Source organism: Heliangelus exortis, chromosome 3 (assembly GCF_036169615.1).
Source record: "Heliangelus exortis chromosome 3, bHelExo1.hap1, whole genome shotgun sequence".
Taxonomy (NCBI): Eukaryota; Metazoa; Chordata; class Aves; order Apodiformes; family Trochilidae; genus Heliangelus; species Heliangelus exortis.
The window spans coordinates 24,249,394-24,271,713 of NC_092424.1; the positions used below are offsets into that span (position 1 = coordinate 24,249,394).

At 40.6% G+C, this 22,320-nt stretch overlaps 1 protein-coding gene across 29 annotated transcripts in view; it reads right to left on the minus strand.

The window, feature by feature from the left end:
• ESRRG (estrogen related receptor gamma) overlaps positions 1–22,320 on the minus strand; it is a 404,999-nt gene that overhangs the window by 158,068 nt on the left and 224,611 nt on the right. The window contains exon 1 of one of the 29 annotated variants that reach the window (XM_071739642.1): positions 2,363–2,555. The exons of the other annotated variants lie outside the window; for them this stretch is intronic. Coding sequence (XP_071595743.1) covers positions 2,363–2,418 — 56 coding nt within the window. The 5' untranslated portion in view covers positions 2,419–2,555. Of the gene's footprint in view, positions 1–2,362; positions 2,556–22,320 lie in introns of those variants that run through there. 29 annotated transcript variants of the gene reach the window in all.

Here is a 22,320-nt window from a genome sequence, read left to right on the forward strand (position 1 = left end):
AATCTATGCAAGCTGTAACAGTTGAATTTGTTTCACATTTAAATGTCGTTGTACATTGTTAAATGGGGAAAGTAGGGAAACTGCTGAGGGTTCAAATTAATGCAAGACAGTGATCCACAAAGGGCAAACATACACAGTATACAGAAGCTTTCTGGAGTTACGAATCTCCTGAGTTTTCTATGTTTGGCATTTGGAGACCACGTTTAAATTTAATAGTCTCATTCCCTCTCTCTTTCCCCCCCCTCCTTTTTTGGAGTGTTTCAATTGCCTTTCCTTCTTCCAACAGCTGTGACAACTGTTAAAGCAGTCAGTAAAATTAAGTCCGCTCTATAATCCTTTAGTCAACGTTACATTTTAATCAGAGGTTGAAAGAGATTTCACGTTGTGAATGCACTGATTCATTTAGAATGATTAAACTGACACATATGTCAAAATAAGCAGATATATTTATTGCATCAGTTAGCTTATTAACTATTAGTAATTATTACTGTTATTGCTTAAAAAGCAAAAAGCCAAGGTTACAGCTGGCTTAAAGTTACTGCATTCTTTAACATGCTCTGCCTTAAAATCAAAGCATACCTAGTGATGGTCAGACAGATGTCTGTGCACTCCCAAAATGTTCAAACAATTTTTAGCTCAAATCCTCTCTGCACTCATCCATAACATGAGAGTTGCAGAACCTGATGTATTTTTTTGCATGTGTCCTTATACTTGCATGTGCATGCACATGTGACAAAATAAGTCAAAATACCATTACTGTGAGTACCAATAACATGTAAAACTCTGGGGCTTACTGAGATAGAAAAGCAGATATGTTTCTGAGCGTTATTTCTCTGCGTCCACTCAACCACACATGCCTCAAACCCTATGCTCGGGCAAAATACTGGGATTATTATGACTTTTAATTGAGCCAAAGAGCAAGAAAAAATTATTTTGAATCCTGCACCAGAGCCAAAAAGACATGTGTCCCGATTTCATTTAAATGCACCTACTCTAAGAGGCTTATCTAAACTAATCATTCAAATTAGCTTATAAGAAGGTAAAATCAAGAAAGCTCCTTTGGGGGGGGGGGCTGGAAAGGGGGCAGAGTATCCACCAAAAAAACCCCACAAAACTTACCACCTTTTTCTGTATTTCATTAAAAAAAAAAAACGTGCCACCGTTAGTAAGAGCTGTGGAAAATGCATTTCTTACATTTATGAAGCTATCTTATACTATGTAGCAGGTCTCAGTGCACTGACCTATAAACCAGATCTGAGAAGACATCCGACCTCAGTTTATTTTATTTATCCCAGAACATTACAGCGGGTTTCCCTGCCTCCCTTTCCCAAATTGCCTTCCTGCAAGCCAGGTTATTTGTTACTTCCCATATTATTCCACCAATATGCGATCACAGCAATTCACTTTTCATTTCTGGCTTAATTACAAATAGTAATGCAATATGCAGACAGTAAGGACAGCTAGTGGGCAGCTACCTATAATACACTGTCACCTCTCAAGACAGCCTTTCCACCGACTGCGTCTAAGGTGATGCTGGCTCTTAGCTTGGGTTTTTTCTTCGGTGTTACTGTCACCCTCAGCGTAATGCGAAGGCACAGCTACGTAAGTGGCTCGACATAAAGAAAAATGAATCGGTGACAGCTCCCGTGATATACTAATATTTAATCCCGTCTGTGGTCTGAAATTAAGTTCAGGAAGCCAGTCGTCAGCCCCAGACTGCCTAATTTGGTTTGGGCGCCCGGCTTTTCGCCGTAGACACTCCTCCAGGTAGCTACGAAGTGCCAGCCAAGAACTGCGGCTCGTTAAAAAGTATTTTGCTACCTTTTGTAAGGAAGATTCAGAGCGCAGGGCCACGCCGTGAAGCGCGGATCCCTGCAAAAGTACAAAATGCCCCCCCCCGTCGCTCCCGCTGCCCGTGGGGAGCGGCTCCCCCCGGCAGCTCGGCCGTTACCTCAGGGCAGGGGGACGCTCGGCCGCTCCCAACCACCGCCCCGGCGGCGCGCGGGCTCCCTCCCTCCCTCCCGCCGCCGCCTCACAGCCGGCGCTGACGGAGGAGCCGGCGCACCTGTCAGCCTGCCAGCGCTGGGGCAGGCAGCGGGGACGGGCGCTCGCCCGCCGACACCACCGCTCCTCCTCGGCGCGGAGCGCCCCGTTGCCGGGCGCCTCCCGCCCGTCCCCTCCCTTCCCCCCCGTGCGCAGCCGCCGCGCAGTGCCCCGGGCCGGGCCCAACACGGCCGCGACGGCTGACGCCCGCGGCCCCGGCACAGCGTTACCTGCAGCGGCGTCTAGGCGCCTGGCATGTTTTGGGGCAGGCGGCGGCGGCGGTGGTGGTGGTGGGGTGGGGGCGGGGAGCGGTACCTACTCTTCCTCGTAGTGCAGGGAGAGCGGCTCCGGCAGGCAAAGTTCTACCGAATCCATGTGCGCCCGGCGACCATTCTTCGTGCGCCCCCGCGGTAAATCAAAGTTTCCGCGGCCGAACGCCGCACACTTGGCACGCGTGGCTCTGCGGGCGAGGCGGCGGCGGCAGGCGCGGCCGGTGGGGACCAAAAGCTCGCCCGCGCGCCTAATCAAGGACTTAAAGCCCCGCTCGGAGCTCATGAATATGAAGTAGGGCTTTACATATGCAGTCCCCCAGTCCCGGAGGGACGGCGGATTGGTGGGGAGGCGACCAATCAGGCGCCAGGAGCGCCGGGGCGGCCCGGCGCGCGGCAGGTAGAGGGGTGGGGTCGGGGGAGCGGCCTGAGGCGGCGGCGGCGGTTGGGGCAGAGCAGCAGACATGTCCGCGCTGCCGGCCGCTGGCCGGCCGGGGCTGGGCTCTCCTGCTCCCCTCCCGGCCGCGGGGGAAGCTGGCTCCAACTTCCCGGCGCAGTTCGGCAGGTACCTCGGCAGGCACCCTGAAGGACGGCGCGCAAAGGTAGACGATGAAGTTTACGCTGCCGTTACCGATGGTGGCGTTTTCGCTGTGGCGGCCGGGGCTGCGGCCGGCCGGACTCGGCTCTGGGCGTGCTCGCCTGACGGCCGCGTCCCTAACCTTTGGAAATGCTCGGCGCCGGGGGAAAAAATAAATAATAATAACACCGAGTGCAGCCTGCCGAAGCTTCTGGGTAACTCAACTTTTCATTGTCATCCAAGTTGCTTGGGGGGCAGGGGGGGTAGTGGGGGGGGCAGGGCGAGGATTTTGTTGTTTGTAATAGAGGTATATAAATATGTTACTTATATAAAAGTGCACATAAATATACAATTACACATTTAAAATTTAAAATTTCCTTTTTGTCCTTTCTAAAAAATGGCATTCCTAACAATGGCACTCAGATGCCTGCCTTAACAGCACGGGTGGAACTGGGAGGGCATACAGGTATGTGTGTTCATGTACAGGTTAGCTACATCTTAACAGTTAGATAATCAGATGTATAAATTTGGGTGCAGTAAAGAGAAAATAAAAACTCCAGAACTGATCAGTTTCTTCTGTAACTGTGGAGGGATTAGTGGACTAACTCAGCCTGCTTCATCTTAACCCGGTAAGAACTGCACTGCCGGAGGTCTGCATCAGTAAATCCGGGACTGTGCGTCGACCTCCACTGTGTTTGGGGATTTGGGGTTTTGTAGAGTAAATTTTAGCGAACTAAAAGGGAAATAAGCACATAGCCCTGCATGTACGCCTGTATAAACATCACCAAAGCAAACCACTGCTTAAAGCCAGCTCAGAGGTGAACTCGTCTCTGCCGTGAGGAAAGGTCCCTGATTAAGCTTGTTCCAAGGAAACAACCGAACTCAAATTACAGACACCTTGCACTAAAACGCACGCACACAACCCATTTTTTAAAGGATCAGTAATGAACTGGGGGTGCTTTTTTTCTTCTCACAAAGCTGTAGTTTTTACTTAATATTTCAACTAAGACTCCATACTTATTTTCCAAGTTCAAAGTGTTTCTGCCCTTACCAGTCAAAACTGATACAGGCTATTTCTGCCAAGAAAAAAAAAAAAAAAACAAAACAGGAAAGACCGTATTTTTTTATGATTCCGGTCAGCTCTTACAAAATCTTTTGTGAGTGGAGCCCTAACGCGATGCAAATGGCAATCTTTTAGATCAAAACAGATCAGTGCACGCCCTCAGAATGCATTCGTACCATTCACAAGTGGGAACTCAAATGCCATTTTCAAATATGTTTCACAGCATTTTACCAAATAAATACATTAAACCAGTTCTAAAACATTTAAGTTCAATAGACCTGTTAGTATATGTTTACAGCAGAGAGGTTTCGGTGCTGTGTATTTAACCTATGTGAAGACTGGGCCTGCTTCCTACAAACCTGATACAAATACATGCCAGTTTAGGAATCGGGATTCACACGGCAAAGCTGCAACTCCGACTACTGTATAAAAGCAGGTAGTCAAAACTTAATTACCAGTAGCATTATGCTGTCTATATTGTTACATGTGAACTCTGTAATTAAGATGTAAATTCGCTTGTGAGCAGTGAATTAAAAAGCGCTGAAGAGTAAAATCCAAGTACTCTGTAGAAACATCAGAAACAAAAATCAGGTTTTATCAAATTTTAAAATAAGAGGCATTTGCTCATTTTACAGTACGAGTATGTCCTCTTTGACAATTTGATAATTTGATGTGGATTTTGGAATCAAGTCAGAACTTACAAGACTGACTTACATATGTACATGTAATGACAAATATATTGATAAAAATATACATGACAATACAAATATATTGTATATTGTATATATTCAATTCAATATATTGTATATTGAATATATTAGAGTCTGCTTATAGATTTATTCCACAATTCCTATTTTTCAATATTTTTATGCTAAAATTCCTGTAAATCTTTTCATGCATATCTGTTTCCTTAATTAAAACCACCCATAATGGATCCGTATACATGAGTAATTTGATAAGGTTTCTTTTCTGTATTAAGTCCCCTGTAATACAGGCTCCTTAAAATATGACAGCTAATCCATTTTGAAACTTACCAAAGCACAGGTTAGCTTGTTTTCTACTTAGGTTCATCATCTCCTAAGATTATGTATTTATATTCAGTTGCTGAAACATAATGGTCTCTCCTTCTCTCATGGTCTGTCTTCCTGCAAGCTCTCCTTTTCATGTTCACATAGTTTCTGCTACCTTGTTGGCTTGTCCTCCACCCTCCTCTGCACCCCCAAATAACTTTCCCTCTCCTTTAATTCATCATCACTACCTTTCTATCAACTATCTTTCATCCAAGCAAGCTGCTCTCTTCCCTGCCTGTGCTGCTCTCTTGGAGAACCAGAAATACAGTGCTGCACTTTACATGTTGATAAACAAAGCAGTTGGCTGCTTCCCCTGGGTACTGAAAGTGTCACCTCCACCAGACTGGGGCCTGGAATTCCAGCTACATTCTTGAACTTGGGTTTCACAGTTACCGATCAGTTTGGAGAAGGGAAAAAAAAGATGAGAAAGAGATTACAGCAGCAAATAAACTGGGGCTGAGCATAATTTCATTTTCTCAAGCTTTTCTGTAGAAATGAAGAAAAATAGTAGTAGGGGAAAGAAAAAAGCAAACCAGGCATCAGTTTACTGATTTTTATCAGGGGATATAGAATAAGAACATGCATGCAAACACACATCTGTGCTAACTTATCAAAACATACAGTGAAAAATCCTACCATAAAGAGTCTATACAAAACAGTGGTAATGGAATCAGAGAGGGGAAGGAAAAAATTGTCATGAATGCGCGTACCAGTCAAGAGGCATTACTGAGCAGCATCTGCATTTCCATGTCTGTGTGCATATAATTTCTCTGTGCATCTTTAAGCGTCTTCACATTTAAATACTATAGACATTTCAAGGCATTCAAATAGTTGGATTTTTAAAACATAACTACCCCAAGGCAACTGAAGAAGTAGAATTCAGTGGCACTTCACAGAAGCCACACTGTGCATTGTGTCAAATGTGTATATACCTAAAGGAGAAGGTGCAAGCCATCTGGGAAGGAGCAAGAATATGAGTCTATGAGCTGCTGAGAATTTATTTGAAAACAATTATACTGTTACTTTAGATGGAAATTTGCCATACACCATGGTACCTTATTCAAAGTCTAGCTGGAAAATATCATACTGTTAAGAGTTTGAAATAAACATTGAAGTATGACCATACATGTGATTTTCTCTTTATTCACAGTCACTAATTAAAGAAACAATTTGGATGTCCTATGCTACAGCAAGACCAACATTATAACACTGTCACTGTCTACAGGTTTTTGCCTTTTGTGCTTCTCACTAGAAGACATTTGGTGCATCCCTGGATATGCTGCTAATGAGTTAAAAGATACACTGTGAATATTCCAAAGTTTGCTCACCTGTTTTTATGCAGTTGGACAAACTGTAGCAGGTTATTACTTTAAAGCCATCTGCTACTTCAGTCTGTACTCGTTTTGATCTCAGGAAAAAAACCTCACATAACACAATCTCCAAATGCTCCTTAGAACTTTTACAAGACACAGAGCAAGGCTTTTACATTTTGCTGCAACTCTCAGTTCCAGTATATGAAAAATGTCTCTGTGAAATAACCAATTGCCTTACCATGTTATGGAACTACATTCAGTTCATCGGGTCTCAAATAAACACTCTGTATTTTCTCCTTGTTTTCTTTTCAAGGGCATGGGTTTGGGTATTTAAATGACTGCCTTCACCAGTACAGAACAAAAATGTTCACATTGCTATAAATTAAAATCATTCTCTCGACATAACACCTTTTCCAACACCCCTGACAAAAAGAGGGGGAAAAGGAGAAAAAAAATAAAAAAGAAGAAAAAGGAAAAAAAAAGAAAGGAAAAAAAGAAAAATGAAAAAAAGAAAAACAAAGGGAGCCTCACACACATTGCCTGTCACCCACCAAAAAAGGTCTACTCTCTAAAGATAACTCAGGCTCACACTTCAATGTGGATATCTCGCTATTACCCCAAGCTCTTTTTTTAGTGTAAGTTTCTTCAGAGAAGCTGCAGTACATTACTGTCTCAGGCAGCCAAGGATAAGACGACTGAGGGAATTCAGTTGCTCTGTTTAATTAATACAGGATTATTTCACTTTCATTTTGTGAAGCTAATAATATGACTGGTGGAATGTCAGTAAAAATTAAATCATAAACTAGTGCAGTACCAAAGGGAAAACTTACTTTAGTTATGGAGTATTCCCAGCAGAAATCTTGAAAATCTTATACATATTTACACTGATAAAATACCACATGTACTTCATGGGATACTGCAAGCTTTCTACAATCCTTATGGCATGCATTTACAGAGCAAGAGTTAACATTCTGAGATCATACATTAATAAATTAGTTGCAGTTATATTGTTTCTTGAATGTTAAGCACCACATACTAAAAGCAGGAACACAGTCAAGGTCAATGTCCTATTTTAGACCTTTTCTGCAGCTGTGATATTATGATAATCACACTTAAAATATTCCTATAGAAAGAGTAAATTAGCCCTTTTCACCAGAAGGATTATTATGATAAACAACAAATCCAAAAGAGAACGAATTCAGATCTCTCTCCTCCTCCCCCAATGCAATGAATTGCTCTTGCTTAGTGTGATGAGTGTTCTATCCAAGAATGCTTTTTTATAAATCCACATTATTCTGCACTTACATTACCTTTTAGGTTTTTTGGAGGCCTCGCCTATGTAAAAATACTTTGCTTAAAAAGTGCTTGTGCTTTCTGTTAGAACTGAAGCATTCCAGTTGACATCCTATTCTATCACCTGTACTGCAGTGAAATGTAATATCCCACCAAACCAGAAGGGAAAGAAGAAAACTAAGCATCAGCAGCTATTCCTAAGCAAGATTAGGGGTTTAGCTCCACCTAATTGACAGATCAGACATGTCCCTCAATAGGTCTCTTCCCACTCCCCGACCAGCCCTTCTACCTCTCTGCAAGCTCAAAGTGCTAAAAATAGAAGGTGGAGCAGAAATATTTCCCCAGTGAAAACACCAATAATCTTTACTGTGCGTTGACATGAATTGCTTGTTACACTGCCTTAGAATATCATGGCTTGAAGCAAGAGCACGCATACACACACACACACAGAGCAACCAACCACCCTCAAAGCTCCTGTAATATGTGTGTGCATCTCACAGAGGCTCCTACCATATGACATGGAGCCAGTACACCTGTAGTATAAAAAAATTCTCTCTATAGCCTGCCTTTCCCTCCACCCCCCTAACTGTCCCAGCCCATCTTCCATCACTTTTCTTCCTTTTTCTCCCCCTGCACCCCTTTTCACTCCTTTCACTATAGCATTTTTATTATTAATGTTATTGCTATTATTACTGTCCTAGCATAAGCTGATCCACAGGGGAGCCTGTGTGTAATTTAACCCCTCAAGCACTGAATTCCTTCACATGTGCCAAAGACACAGGTTTGTTGTTGCCTCCAGCAATATTCCAGGAAGACAAGTGATGGCAATGTCATATCATCACACAGTGACTTAATCTATTGCGACACCCAGGGAACGGGTAACTGAAGAGATTTACAGAGCATGGTCTCTGACTGAATTCCAAATGTTATCCCCTTCACCAACAAACTCAAGTCACATGAAAGAAAGTCAAATTTTACTCTCCTATGGCTCCTTGGTTCCATGACTCGTGTTGTCCAACCCCACCACTGCATTACTTTTCCCACTGTATGTCTTCTAGCAATACAACACTTTTCCCAATATTTTTGTTACCCCTCCTTTGTTCTTCTCATGCTCTCCAATTAACAAACAACCATATCATGTTGAACTGCCAAGTAACGTAGCCTCAGAAATCTTTTATCCATACATTAGATGACTGGAACCATCACATCAGGGTTATCCCTACTTGCTGTCTTTGTGGTGTCTGTCATCTAATGCATGCTTTTTAGAAAAATAGAGTAGCTGCACTTTTTGAAGGTGCAAGGAACAGTAAATTATAAACACAGTTTAGCTGCAGGAAAACATCTACTTTAAGGACTGAAATGCCAAAACCTGATCTGCTTGGCAACTGGAGATGTTCTGCATAAGTGTCCTGCTTTTGTTATTCATAACTACTAAGGAAGAATTCAATGTAATAATCAAGTATATAACTGCTCTCTTCAAGACCAACACGAGATTCCCTATCTTCCAACATTTCACTGACCTGGGAAGCAAGAATTTGGCACAAAAATAATATGCAGATAAATATTACTAATCAAATGTCCTCAGCTTCAGATAACCGTGCTGGTTGGAGTGTTCATCTGGGAAAATAAATAGCTCTGAAACAGAAAAAACCAGTAACAAAGGCTGATTTCACAAGCTCAAGAGTAAACAAATCCTCCCTCCCTGTAAGGTACTAGCTATCCTCAACTCATGTCTAGATACCTCATATTGAAAGCAGATAGAGGCTTCCATACTGAAGGCCACCAAAATCTGTCCATATGGCAACATAGAATTTTTCTGTCTGTATACATTCTTTTAAATGCACGTATCAGCTGACCAACTAAGCCCTCAATATTTTAAACTTAGTATAGATGCATATTCAGACTCCAAATCAATTTTTTTTTTCATTCAAGTATATAAACCAAGAACAGGAATGTGTTAAAAATATGTTCTTTTTCCCAGTCATTAATATGCAGAGGGTTAAAATAAAGGTTTTCATGGATATACAGCTACCAGATGGGTAACTGAACAGTTCCAGCAATTCCAACAAAAGGTGAAATTCACCACTAATTGCTCCCTTCCCAGGTGCTACATCGCCATTCAAAAGATCTGATGGTCTTAAGGTAAGCCTTCAGAGAACAAGTCAGGGTGTACTGAGGTGCTGGTCACCACTTCTATATTCATTTCCCACTTAGTGGTATGTGAAAGGCCCAGAATACCAGTCCCAAATGTGCCACTATACAGCAACAAAAGTGTAACAACCCTGCTATCTCTAGTAGGCTTGTACACTAAAGTTTAAAGAGATCATATTAATATTTTTAATCATAAGAACCCCACATTAACAAAAAGTCAGTTGTGGTTAGTACACAGAAAACTATTTTCTGGCTGTATTTGTAAATATGAATACATGAGACATTGTAATAGTAACTACATCCTTCTGCAGCTAAAGCCTTCTATTATCACCTATGTTTCTGTCCTATAACAGCTTCACTACTATTGACCAGACAGTTAGCCCTATTCAATTATTCAATCTCAAATCAATAGATTTAGAACTGTGTGTAATGGCTAAGGTGTAAATACTATGCACATGCTCTTCCAGCTTAATTTGCTTGCAAATTTGGATTTATATTCTGATTTCCATTTTAAGAGACATGCAAAGCTCAGTTTTTCACATCATTTTTTTTCTCCCACCAGCTCTGCCTCCATTTCAGATGTTATGTTTCCAGAAATTCAGCTTAACTTCCTTATGACAGAAATTTCTGCCTGTCACTGATAAAAAGAAAAAGTGAGAATTGTAATTATTTGATTCAAGTATGCTGAATAAAGCAATAAAATAGCAGCATGACTTTTAAGCAGATCCAGTCAATATTTTTCTACTAAAGCACTCACTCCAGGTGTGAATTGATCCAGAAAGTAAGCCTTTAGACTTACTGCAGTTCTGACACTTGTATCACAAAACATTTGGTTCAGTTCCTGTAGATGTGTCTGCGCTATTCCTACAGAAATACACACATAAATATGTAGTAAAAAAGTGAGTTGAACCAGCACATGTGCAGAAGTAAATGGCAACTTTATTAATTTTGTCCCTCAAGTCCCTGCTTCTCTGCTTCAGGAGCTTCCAGGCGAATTGATTTGAAATCACACCAAATTACTGCTTCTCACCTGAGAGGCAGATTTTACAGTCCTTTCTCAGATACATTCATACTAACTTCAGCAGAGCTCCCCACATAAAGCTTTATTGTACAGATTATTTACTAGCCACTTCCTGAAAGTACATCCATTTTTGTGCATCTCGAAAACAGATCTAATACCAACACCACAGCAGAGTATCTTTACTGACCAGATAACCTAGAATAGTACAGTTTCACTCTATTTGGACACAAGTTCAGACAGTACTACCCAATGGATTACTGAGTTCCTGGGGAACACCCTGGCTGTTACCTCTGTTACCTGCCTTGTCTTGTGCCCATGACAGTTCAAAACAGTTTGAAGTTTATAAGCATGAGGATGGTGGCAGGGAGCTGTTATACTAAGAAAATATAAAGCAATTTCTGCATGCAACACTTACAATGGGACTGTAAAGAAACAGGCAAGAGTTTCTCTAATACCGTCAGGGAAACAATAGGCTTTAAAAAATTGGAAAGGCTTTCAGAAGTAAAAGATCAAAAGGAAAAGTTGCAACTCAGTGTTCCTACTAACCTGTTTACTCCAATTTGAGATTATCTGCTCGTGAAACATTAACATAAACTGCTCCAGTCTTATTAAAGGCCATATCTATATTCTTTGCATTTGGAACACATATTTTCAGAATCCTAACAGTCTTTATTCAATAATGAATTTGGCAGCAAAACAAGAATCAGTTCTCTTTTAATGTTATTTTTCTAAATAAATTCTCTAAATATGATTTAGATCCTTGAATCATGCTTTGGAAGATGCAACTCCGAGTTTCTGAATAAAGTGAAGCACTTAAGCAAATCAGACTTTTATTCTTCATCCACCGAGAAGCCTGAGATTTAAGATGAAAGAGTTGGGCTGCCTTTCTCTTTCCTTATCCAGCAAGGTCCCTTCATTTTCCCTGTTTTCCCAGTAGATTTACTTGTAAATCTGGCAACAGCCACATTTGAAGTCCAGAGGTCTGACTCCTGACCTCAGTTATGTTAGCCCTTCCCTGCAGAAGAACTACCCCTTGGATCACTGACTTGCTATTATTCTATGGTTAATAGACCTGACCTGCACAATATTTTTTTATCTGGCTACAGTCCTATCTCTTAAATTCTCTATTTTGAATGAATACCGATTTTGTGACATGAAGTCTGTTATATAATGAAATGCAAACAATGAAAAGACTAAATCAGTTTACAAAAAATCTATTTGTCAAACAGTGTGGAGATGCTCCCAATTTAGTCTGGGCAACGCATGCAGCTTTTGATAAGGGAGTTAAAACTGAGCTGTTGCACTGCATAAAAATAAAAGCATCTGCAAGAAAGACATATTTTCTTCCCCGTAACCTGTAGCTAATTATAAAAAAAATTTAAAATACATCCACCTCCCCCTCGATTTTGCAGGAATTTTCCAACAGCCAGGAGCACTGTTATAGTAGGTAACAACAAACGCCTTCCCAGCGCAGTTCCCTTATGTCACATTTGCATTTCTATTCAGCTACATTGCCTGACAATGAAGCAAATGGGTCTGCCTTATCTGTACAATTCTGGACAACAGAGATTTCTAAGCCATACAAAGGAACTAGCTTAACATTCAGCACTCAACACCTCCCGCTGCCCCCCCTCCCAGTCACCTCCCTCCCAAGCCCTGGGGGGGAATGCAGGGACACAAACACTTGTCCACACCAAAACCCCAAACCCTCCCCTGCTGTCCGGAAAAGGAAACCGTTAATATAAGGAAAAGAAAAGAACAGAAAAGAAATAGCTATCGAGACTTTTCACGAGCTTGCCAGCCTCGAGGAAGAAAACAATCCCGACCTCAAGATTTTCAGGCTTTGTTTGGACCGAAACAGAAAAGTAAAGGAGTGTCCCTGGAATGTACAAGTAGATAACATCTAGTCAACCATTTGTGACTACCGCTGTCCCTGTTAGGCAGGTAGTTAATACAGCAGATGAAATTGAGAGATCCTTTTATCAGGGAAATTTCATATCACCTCAGTTTTCATTAGAAAACCTTTAGCAGCTAGTCTGGGTAACTCAGGCCATTTCATTGCAGTATGAGGAAATTTCCGGCTAATTCCTTCAAAATTAATATCATCTCATCTAGTAGTTAAAAATGACACAAAATCCATGCACAAGCTGAAATCTCCAGATCAAACTCGTGTTATGACAGGACTTAAGCCAAGTTATAATACATGCTAGGGCTTTAAACAGAGAAAGAAGAAAAGAAGAAAAAAATTACAGTGACACAGTTGTAGAGACACTTAGGCTTTAGTCTGCTTTTCTGTGAGACAGACGGACAGACAGATGCACACACACATTGTAATGGTCTTCTTGGTCCTCCTTGCTCTCAAATGCTCAGTCACAAAATTTTTTAACACAATCTGGAGTTTAAGAAACTTCCTTGTGGAAGAGATTATCCATAGATTTATTTGCATATGCAAAAGCAATCAGAGGTAGCAAGCACGGAGGAAGGCTAGAAGAATGCCTGTCTTTTTGTCTTACTTAAGTCTATTCTAAAGCACAAAATATGTTTTTACGTAGCATACTGAATTTTATATTGCTAACTTCCACTTTAATTGTCCTGAACTTCCAGGCAGGGTTACTCTTTGCTGTTGAGCAAATGCTGAATTTCTCCCCAGAGGTGGTTGCAATGAGTAGTGATTCTCTATCTTTTTCTCACTCTCACAGTCTTGAAGATATACAGGCACGAATATCATCACATTAACAGAAAATTATATTATTATTGCCAAAAAACAAGGCAGTTAGGCACAGAGACAGTGAGGAATGCAGAATGCTTACTCTGATTCAAAGGTAGTAAGAAGCTCTTTAAAGCTGTTTTAATTTTACTAGTGCTTCAAAAGCTGCTGTCTGTTGTTGTTGCCTTTGCATGAGCTGGAGTAGGAGGTTAGGAGTACATTCTCCCTCTTCTAGAGTTAGTAAGAGAACAGCCAGCTTTTATTATCTTTAGCACTGAATGTAGCTTTCTTGCCGAGGGGGTATGAAACTGCTAATGGTGCTGGTATCATACCTCCTAAAGAACTGCAGATCCCTCAAATGTCAACGTGACAGATCACTTTTACCGCCAACCGTGCAAATACATCACTGAGCTTCATACAAGACGTGCAAACCGCACACTGCATAACAAAATTCAAGTCCTTAAACTTGCTATGATAAAACATAAACAAAAATTAAATAATTGCTACTAACATCAACATCTTAAAACACTTTTCAAGACTGTAGTATTAAAGATACTAGGAGTTATCACATGGTACTGCACTGTGGGAACTACTTGTGTCTGTTGATTTATTAAAAAACAGCTACAGATATGGTAGATGGACATTTAAGAAGAAAAGTAACAAAGGAAAATGTTTTCTACGTGTTGGTCCAAGGTCTGCTTGAATCTCAGATCAGATCACCTAATAGGCATATGTACTTGCCCAGATGAAAATAACCCCTTACCTCTGCCCCCTCCTAAACATGTGAGGACAAAAGTTGCAGACTACACTTAGCTGACTGCATATATAGTTTATGCCTGTGTATTGCATATTGAAGATACCTATCATGATGGTTTCCACAAGCCTGCCCCTTCTGGAGTAGAGTAAGAGACACAGCTGACCCAGAAGAATTAGATGAGAAATTAAACTAATTAATGAGCCCTGCAGGCAAAACACCCTTTCTTCTGCTCTTTAGGGCATTTACAAGGTCAGCCTTCCGCCTTCCCCCTTCCCGCCCCCCCAGCATCAGGTCAGACTCACTGTCAGCACAGGCAGATTTGTGAGACAACAGTGGCCATGTAAAATTCTGTTGTCCACACTACCAAGCCAAATATCATGGTATATTTTTTCTGATTCCCACAGTAAGGAAAGAACTGTTCAGGCCAATTCAGCTTTAACAAAATATGCTTCTCTTATATTACCTTGCTCGTTCCTGGACAACAATTTAGAATTATGAACAGAAGACTGCCTATTTAAGAAAATATTCCTGAATGCAACATCAAATATTCTGGAACACCGCTCTGTTCCCCCACCCCACTCTGCTGTTTTTCTGACTATTGCTCTTCTGAGAGCGTCACATGGCACAATTTTCTTCCATCTGCCAGGGAAATTTCCCAAAAAGTATACCAGCTTCAAGAAATGAGGAATCTGAAGAAGAGACATGTTCAGACAGAATTCAGAAAAATTATCAGCTCACCTCATCTGTTTCTCTAGCAATATGTGCACTGTAAGTATCCAATGGCCTCTTTGGTAATAAACTTGTCCCACCTCCCATCTGCTCTTCTTGCTGGCCTCCTGCCACTTCAGCCTCAGTCCTTTCCAGTCTTCAAGATGTCATTCAACTTCACTTGCTCCCTTACCCATTTGTTTCTCTTTCCAAGTGAGATCAAGCATACATCTTTCTATGTCTCTCACTACAGCCTTTAGCTTCTGCTCCATCTTTTTAGTAAGTGTCTATGTTTCTGCTCCATTTATCATCGTTGGCAGTATGCACTATGCAGGTGTCAAGGAAACCAAGAGAAGAGTTCACTATTCATGATATTGCCTTTTCAGCCTTCTTGTGGCTTGCCATTTAGTGCCAGCTCCTTAATACTGAGATATATGTTGAGAAGAATGTGTATCAGTTAAAGACAAATTACCTTGAGCCAAAACAAGGACACAAAGAACCAAGGGTGCTTTAGAGTTTTTCAGCCTCACTCTGATCTCTTTCTAGATAATTTTTCCTTTTATTTGATCATTACATGAGCATTTATGTCATCACTACAGCATTTTTCCTTACTGGCTAAAAATAAACATATGAGAAATTGTATGATGCTGGACATAACATGCACTCAGACCTCCATAAACAGGAATACCTAAGGTAATGCTTGACTTTAGTAAGTGCTTCCTTTTCACATCAATACGACTTGCATTACACTAAATGTAATCCATCTCAGAAAAAGAAATGTCTTGGACTCAGCAGGACAGAAGTCAAAATGAAGTCAGAAAGACCTGGTTGCTTTTCTGAAAAGACAAACTTCCTCCATCCTATCCCTGCTATTGGAGCAGGAAGGAGGCACAGCCAGTGCTCTACCAGTCAAGAACCATTGTTTTTAAGGACGACTCACAATTCCACAAAAATACAATGAAGAGCAAGCCACACTTCTATCCTGGAAAGCTGGCTTCATTCCCTGTCCCACCTAAGAGAAACTTCCCCATTAAGTGCAATACTGCAACACAATACAGGCAATTAAAAGCAACTGCACCATTAAATGCTCAAGTCAAATGGTAATTATTGCTTCACAATTGGAGACAGAGGGAGCTTGGGGCTGTGTTTTTGTTTTTTAGTTGAAAATACTTTTTATTCTGGCATTTCACGTACTCTGAAACATTACTTCAGCATTAACTGCAGAGTACTAGGAATAACTGCAGTACAATAATGATCTAGTTTAGCAAAGACAGAGAAATGAAAAATCACTAAATGCATATATGACAAAGGTTTTTTGGGCAAATGCAGTTCAGAAATAGGAAAGGAGGGAAAGGAGTGACTACTGAGATAATTACAAGCTGTAGTAGGCTCTTGTTTTTCATTCAGTGTTTTTTGAAATATATGATATAGATTAAATTGTTTTGCATAAAGCCAAGTACAAAAGTTTCCATATGAAGGTTTTCCTTTAACCTGTGATATACAGTAAAGCTTGATAATCACGACAGTCCTGTTCAAAGTCAAACTTGACAAACTACTACACTGGAATTTCACATATGCAACATCAACACAATTCACTACTTTTTATTTCATATGGCAAAGGACCAAGGATAGACATCCCTTACAGTCCTTAATTTCTAACACTTCAGTCCAGGCCACCTGCCTGTTTTTAACCATCATTAGTGTGACAACAATAATGAAGGTAGAATTTTTCTTACAGTAAAACAAAGTCTGCAGTTTATAGGCCAGATAAGCATAATCTAATGCATAATTTAAGTTACACCATACTACCAATACTATGCATTCTTTAAATCAAGCCTGCAAAATGGTTCTGTAACTGGCAGAGCTCCATCCAACAACTATTCACATCTTCTTTACATGATTCCTGAGTAAATGAAGACTATTGATACAAATATAAACATAAAACTAGATTTTTATGTTGGCCTCTTGATTTAAGTGTAATGCCTGGCAAAATTTGTCAGGGAAATAAAGTTTCATAGTTCTCTAACACAGTAAATATTATGTTGCAATTTTAAATTAAAATCTTAACACTTGGAGAAGCCATTTTCTTCTTTTGCCAGAAGGCAATGGAATATTTCCCAGCCCTCTGATCAACTATATCCCTTTGTGCTACTCAGAGACCACTAAACAAAGTCCTCACTTAAAGAAAATAGTAGAATATACAACTGCTTTAAGTACTGTAACATATTTTTTGTTTCTGTTACACCACCTGGAAAAAACCCCATGCCTCCAGAAGAAGGTCAGCAGCACCGGGTAGGGTCAAGGTCATGGCTGAAAAAGCAGAAAAAGTGCAGGATAGCTACAGACTGGGAACAGCTAACACACCTTAGCGGGCAATGCAGGTGGTATGTTATGAGCAACAGCAGATTACAATGATATAATGAAGGGATGCCTCTTCTACCCTGAAAGACAGGGACAGTGCAAGACAATGACCCATCAAATTATCTCTACTCTTATTTTATTCCTCATCTTTCAGTCAACTATCTCAAGCACGGGAAGCACCCTCCTAAATCAATCCTACATTCATTCTATTTATCCCTTTATAGGTAGGCTTATTTCATTCTGGTCCACTTGGCGTCTGGCACGACTGAGAAGAACAAATTAATGTGAGCACAAAGCCTAGCAGGCTTCATGTAGAAGGAGCTACCACATATTTTCCTTGTTGCATCCTCTCCCCTTTACCAAAGTGCCATTCAGCAGCCTCCACGGCAAAAAGAAAAAAGCTATTTAGTACCCCACACCATCCCATGCAGTGGGGCAAATCCACACCCCGTTGACCACCACTCCATAGCTGTTTGCCTTGTCTCTCTGGTCGAGAAGTCTGTGCTGATGGCACCTGTTAAAGCTGCTTCAACTAAGCTGTTCCGCATTTGTCTGGCTGGATTTGGACTTCCCGGATCCCTGCCTGAATACAAAGTGATTTGAAAAAACGGTGTTTGGCAACAAGCACAGTGGGGAGCACACTGTGTGTTGGTATACAAGAGCACAATGTGTTCTTCATAACATCACTGAGGGAGCATGCAGCTAGAATCTCTCTGCTGTCGAGATCAAAATGGTCTCCTTTGTTGTCAGCTGTTTAATAGCAGCTGTTTAATGTAATTCCAAATGATATGCTTGAATGAAGTTGTCATTCTTGCAGTTCACTTTCATGTAGTAAAAAAAAAAACAAAACAACCTAATCCACAGCTTGGCCTTACTATTTTTCTATTGTTCTTCTGAGAAGTTGCACTCACTTATAGTTCCACCAGGCCCATCAAAATAATAGAAGTCTGATTTCTCAAAATAGAGCATAAATTCGAGGAGGAAAAAAGCAGGCAAAGGATCAAATATTTATTTGTTTCAAGTAATTTTCCTTTTGGACACTTGTGAATGTTTTGATTAAGAATATGCTTGCTACAAATAAAATACACAGAGAGAGAATTAGTGAACTTGTCAGTTAATACATGAAAAAATGTTTAGTTCTTAGATGTATTTAAAGACATTTTCCTTTAATAGGTTTTATGATTTATTTCATTGAATTTCATAAAACAAAAAATCAATTGCAGCAGAGTACTGGTATAGGGAAAAAATCCTATATACTCTTTTTGATTAAGAAGTTTTACGTGTAGAAATATGCTTTTATAATGTGCATGGGTTTTGTCAAGATCTGTTTGATACTAAGAGTGATAATAAGGACCATAATCTGTAAAAATATTTGCGGTTCTCTGATGAACAATAGAGGGCACTAATGCCTCTAATCTGGAAAACGTATCACGCACCAGGCAGACAAAATAGTGCTACTTGTAGCACACAAACCAAATCAGCTATGCTAAATATGCAGATAGTAAAGGGAGGATTTCTGTCTCATAAAAGTTCTCTTTGCCCTTTAAACTACCTTTTTTTTTCTATCCCTTCAGTAAGTAGGATGTGATAACAACGCGATAATATCTGCAGTCTTTTCAAAGTGTTACTTTCTTTTGTTCGTTGAACAAAGCAGATGCAACTTTTCCTCCTACAAATCCGTCTTCTGTGTACTTTCTCACCACATTCTTCTCTGTTTACCTATAGATTTGTGCAGTAGTTCAAGGTAAAGCAATTATATTGACGGATGCAGAAGCCAAAGGATTCCTAACATGTTTGTTACCTGTGTTCCCAGCAAGGTGATGCAGAAATAGTGGCTACAAACATCAGCATTTGGGAGATAATGGGGTACTACCTGGGAGCTCTGAGTTAGGAGGGTTTATCAGGGGATCTTATACCACTAAAGCATTTTAAGCAGTCTCCCTTAGCTCTGAAAAGATGCAGCTACTGAAAATGGTACTTTCAATACAAGGGAAATGCAGAATCTGCACCCTAAACAACCTTTTCTTTACAAGCATTGAAAACGTCCATTTAGAAAACAGTTCAGCCTTTTTCAAAGAACAAATCTCAAGAAGATAAGGACTTTGTTAGAACTGCTAGTAGCTGAACACTATCTGCCTTTTTTAAATGCATACCAGTCATTCTCATTCATATTCAAAGAAACAGATTTGTTTCTCAGCTTTGGAGACTGAAACTTTGGCAAGAGAGACTTAAATACCAAACACCAACTAATGGATTGTTGCTAACACTGTCAAAAATTGGTAAATGCACTTTGATTCATTTGGAATAACAGTTATCTGGAGAAAAATAACAAATACTAATATTCTGGTGAGGTAATTTCAGCACATATTTTATACGAAAAATAACATTGGTTTCTGTATGCACCATAGACAGCAAAGTCTTCACAAATTTTATGGCTTGATGTCCAGCTCCTGAGTTCCAGAAGTGAAGCATCAGATTTTCAAAGACACCGAGCTCTAGCAGCTCTTAGAATATTATCATCTTCCCTGAGTCAAACAATACCGTTTTAAGGCCATGTTAATAGCCAGGTTCAAATCAGATAGCTGGACTCAGGTTTCTTCCTCTACAAAGGCAAGATACACGCAATTAGAGAAAATACCTCAACTTTCTGCCATCGGTCAGTACAAAACATAATAAGTTTCTACCTTCTGATCTGGAACTTTGAAGGAGTTTTTGGCCACGGACCTGAGACAGTCGATGCAAGTACCAAACATTCTTTATTTGACTACACTGAAGAGGTCAAAAGCCTCCTCACTATTAGTCCAGCCCTCACTGGACTTTTCTCACATAAAAAGATTATTCCCTAACTTCACAGGGGTTTGTGTTGTTTCATTTGGTTTCTTTTCTTTGTTTTTATTTTTAAATACGACCTTAATGCAAGCATTCTGCCTTTTGTATTTTTTTTTTTTTTTTGTGTGCCATTGAAGAGACTGGCCTTTGCATATTTCTCCATTTCTTTGAAGCAGTCATAGGAGATACTGCAGCTAACAGGTAAAACACAAACTGTGCTATGAGGGATTATCATTCCAATTTAGCATATTGGAACTCCTGAACATATATTTAGCATATATGGTACTCCTGGATGTATTTTGGGGTAAAAACAAAGTTTACAGAGGATGGAAGCAAATACAGATAATCTGGGAGAAGTACAGAGAAGTAGTCAGAGAAACAAGAGATCAGGTTAGGAAAGAAAAGGCACAGACAGAACCGGATCTGGCAAGGGTGGTGAAGGACAACAGGAAAAATTTCTGTAGGTATGTCAATGATAAGAGGAAGACTAGGGAGAATGAAGTTCCATCATATTTGGAAATTCATTGTAGTCTGGTGAAGTAATTGCTGACTGGAAAGGGGAAGCATAACCTCCATTTTCAAAAGCTGAAAAAAAAGAAGACCCAGGGAACTACAGGCCTGTCAGTCTCACCTCTGTGCCTGGCAAGATGAGGGAGCAGATCCTCCTGAAGGCTCTGCTGAGGCAAGCAGATAACAAAAGGGCAACAGGTGACAACCAAGGGCAAGTCTGATTTGGTGGCCCTTTAAAATGGGGTCACAGCCTCGGTGGAAAAAGTCAGAGCAACAGACATCATCTATCTGGACCTGTGCAAAGCACTGGACATTGTCCTCCATGACATTCTGATCTCTGAACTGGAACAATAGGGATTTGAGGGATGGACCACTTGTTGGATAAGGAACTGGCTGGATGGTCACACCCAAAAAGTTGTGATCCATGGCTCAGTGTCCAAATGGAGATGCATGATGAGTGGTGTTCCTCAAGGGTCAGTACTTGGACCAGTGCTGTTTAACATCTTTGTTGGTGACATGGACAGCGGAATCGAATGCACCTTCAGCAAGTTTGCTGACAACACCAAACTGTGTGGTGAAGTCACCACTCTAGAGGAAAGGGATGCCAGCCAGAGGGACCTATAGTGACCTTCCAACATCTGAAAGGGGCCTACAGAAAAGCTGGGGGAGGGCTTTTCACACGGTTGTGTAGTGAGAGGACAAGGGGAAATGGTTTCAAACTTGAAGAGGGGAGATTTAGGTTAGACATTAGGAAGAAATTCTTTGTTTGAGGGTGGTGAGACACTGGAACAGGTTGCCCAAGGAAGTTGCGACTGCTCCCTCCCTGGAAATGTTCAAGGCTAAATTGAATGAGGCCTTGAGCAACCTGGTCTAGTGGAAAGTGTCCCTGCCCATGCAGGGGTGTTGGAACTTGATGATCTTTAGGGCCCCTTCCAACCCAAACCATTCTATGATTATATGATTCTATATAACATTGTGCTATCAGACCAGTGACACTCATTTGTGTCTATTGACTGTCTTGAGAGACAAATAACAGCCAGACACAAACAGTATCTGTGATGCTACCCAACACAAAAGGAAACATATTCCGGCTACGGAGACGGTCAAAATCTTGCTTATTCCTGTCCTAAAAGTATAAAGAAGAGACAGAGCCATGGACTTCCAGACATTTTGTATACAATAAAACTGTAGTGGGCCAACAGGCATAGAAAGACACAGACATATGTAGAGTACATGAAAAGGAAGAAACATTTAAAAATAGTAAAAGACAGGAACATTTGATGGGCTATATTTTAAAGAACTCTTTTGAGCAACTAATCACTGTTTTATCACAAAAACTCTACATGAGTACTAAACCCACAGACATGAACAACCAACCAACCAAAACATATATTGCATAAAACCTCAAGCTTCTACCATTTGTTCATGTATCATAAATTTTCCTTGCCTGGCCTCCAGCATTTCAGCAGTGATGACTACCTCTATCACCCTGTATGTCACACTTGGGTATCTTGCAGTCATTGTCTGGACCCCTTGCCTAGGTCGGAAGCTATGCTGGTTTTAGGATTCCTCTTTCCCCCTGCGCCGTAAGTATTCTTAAGGAATAAGTCTTATGATAAAATATTGGATATGTAAAACTGAACATTCC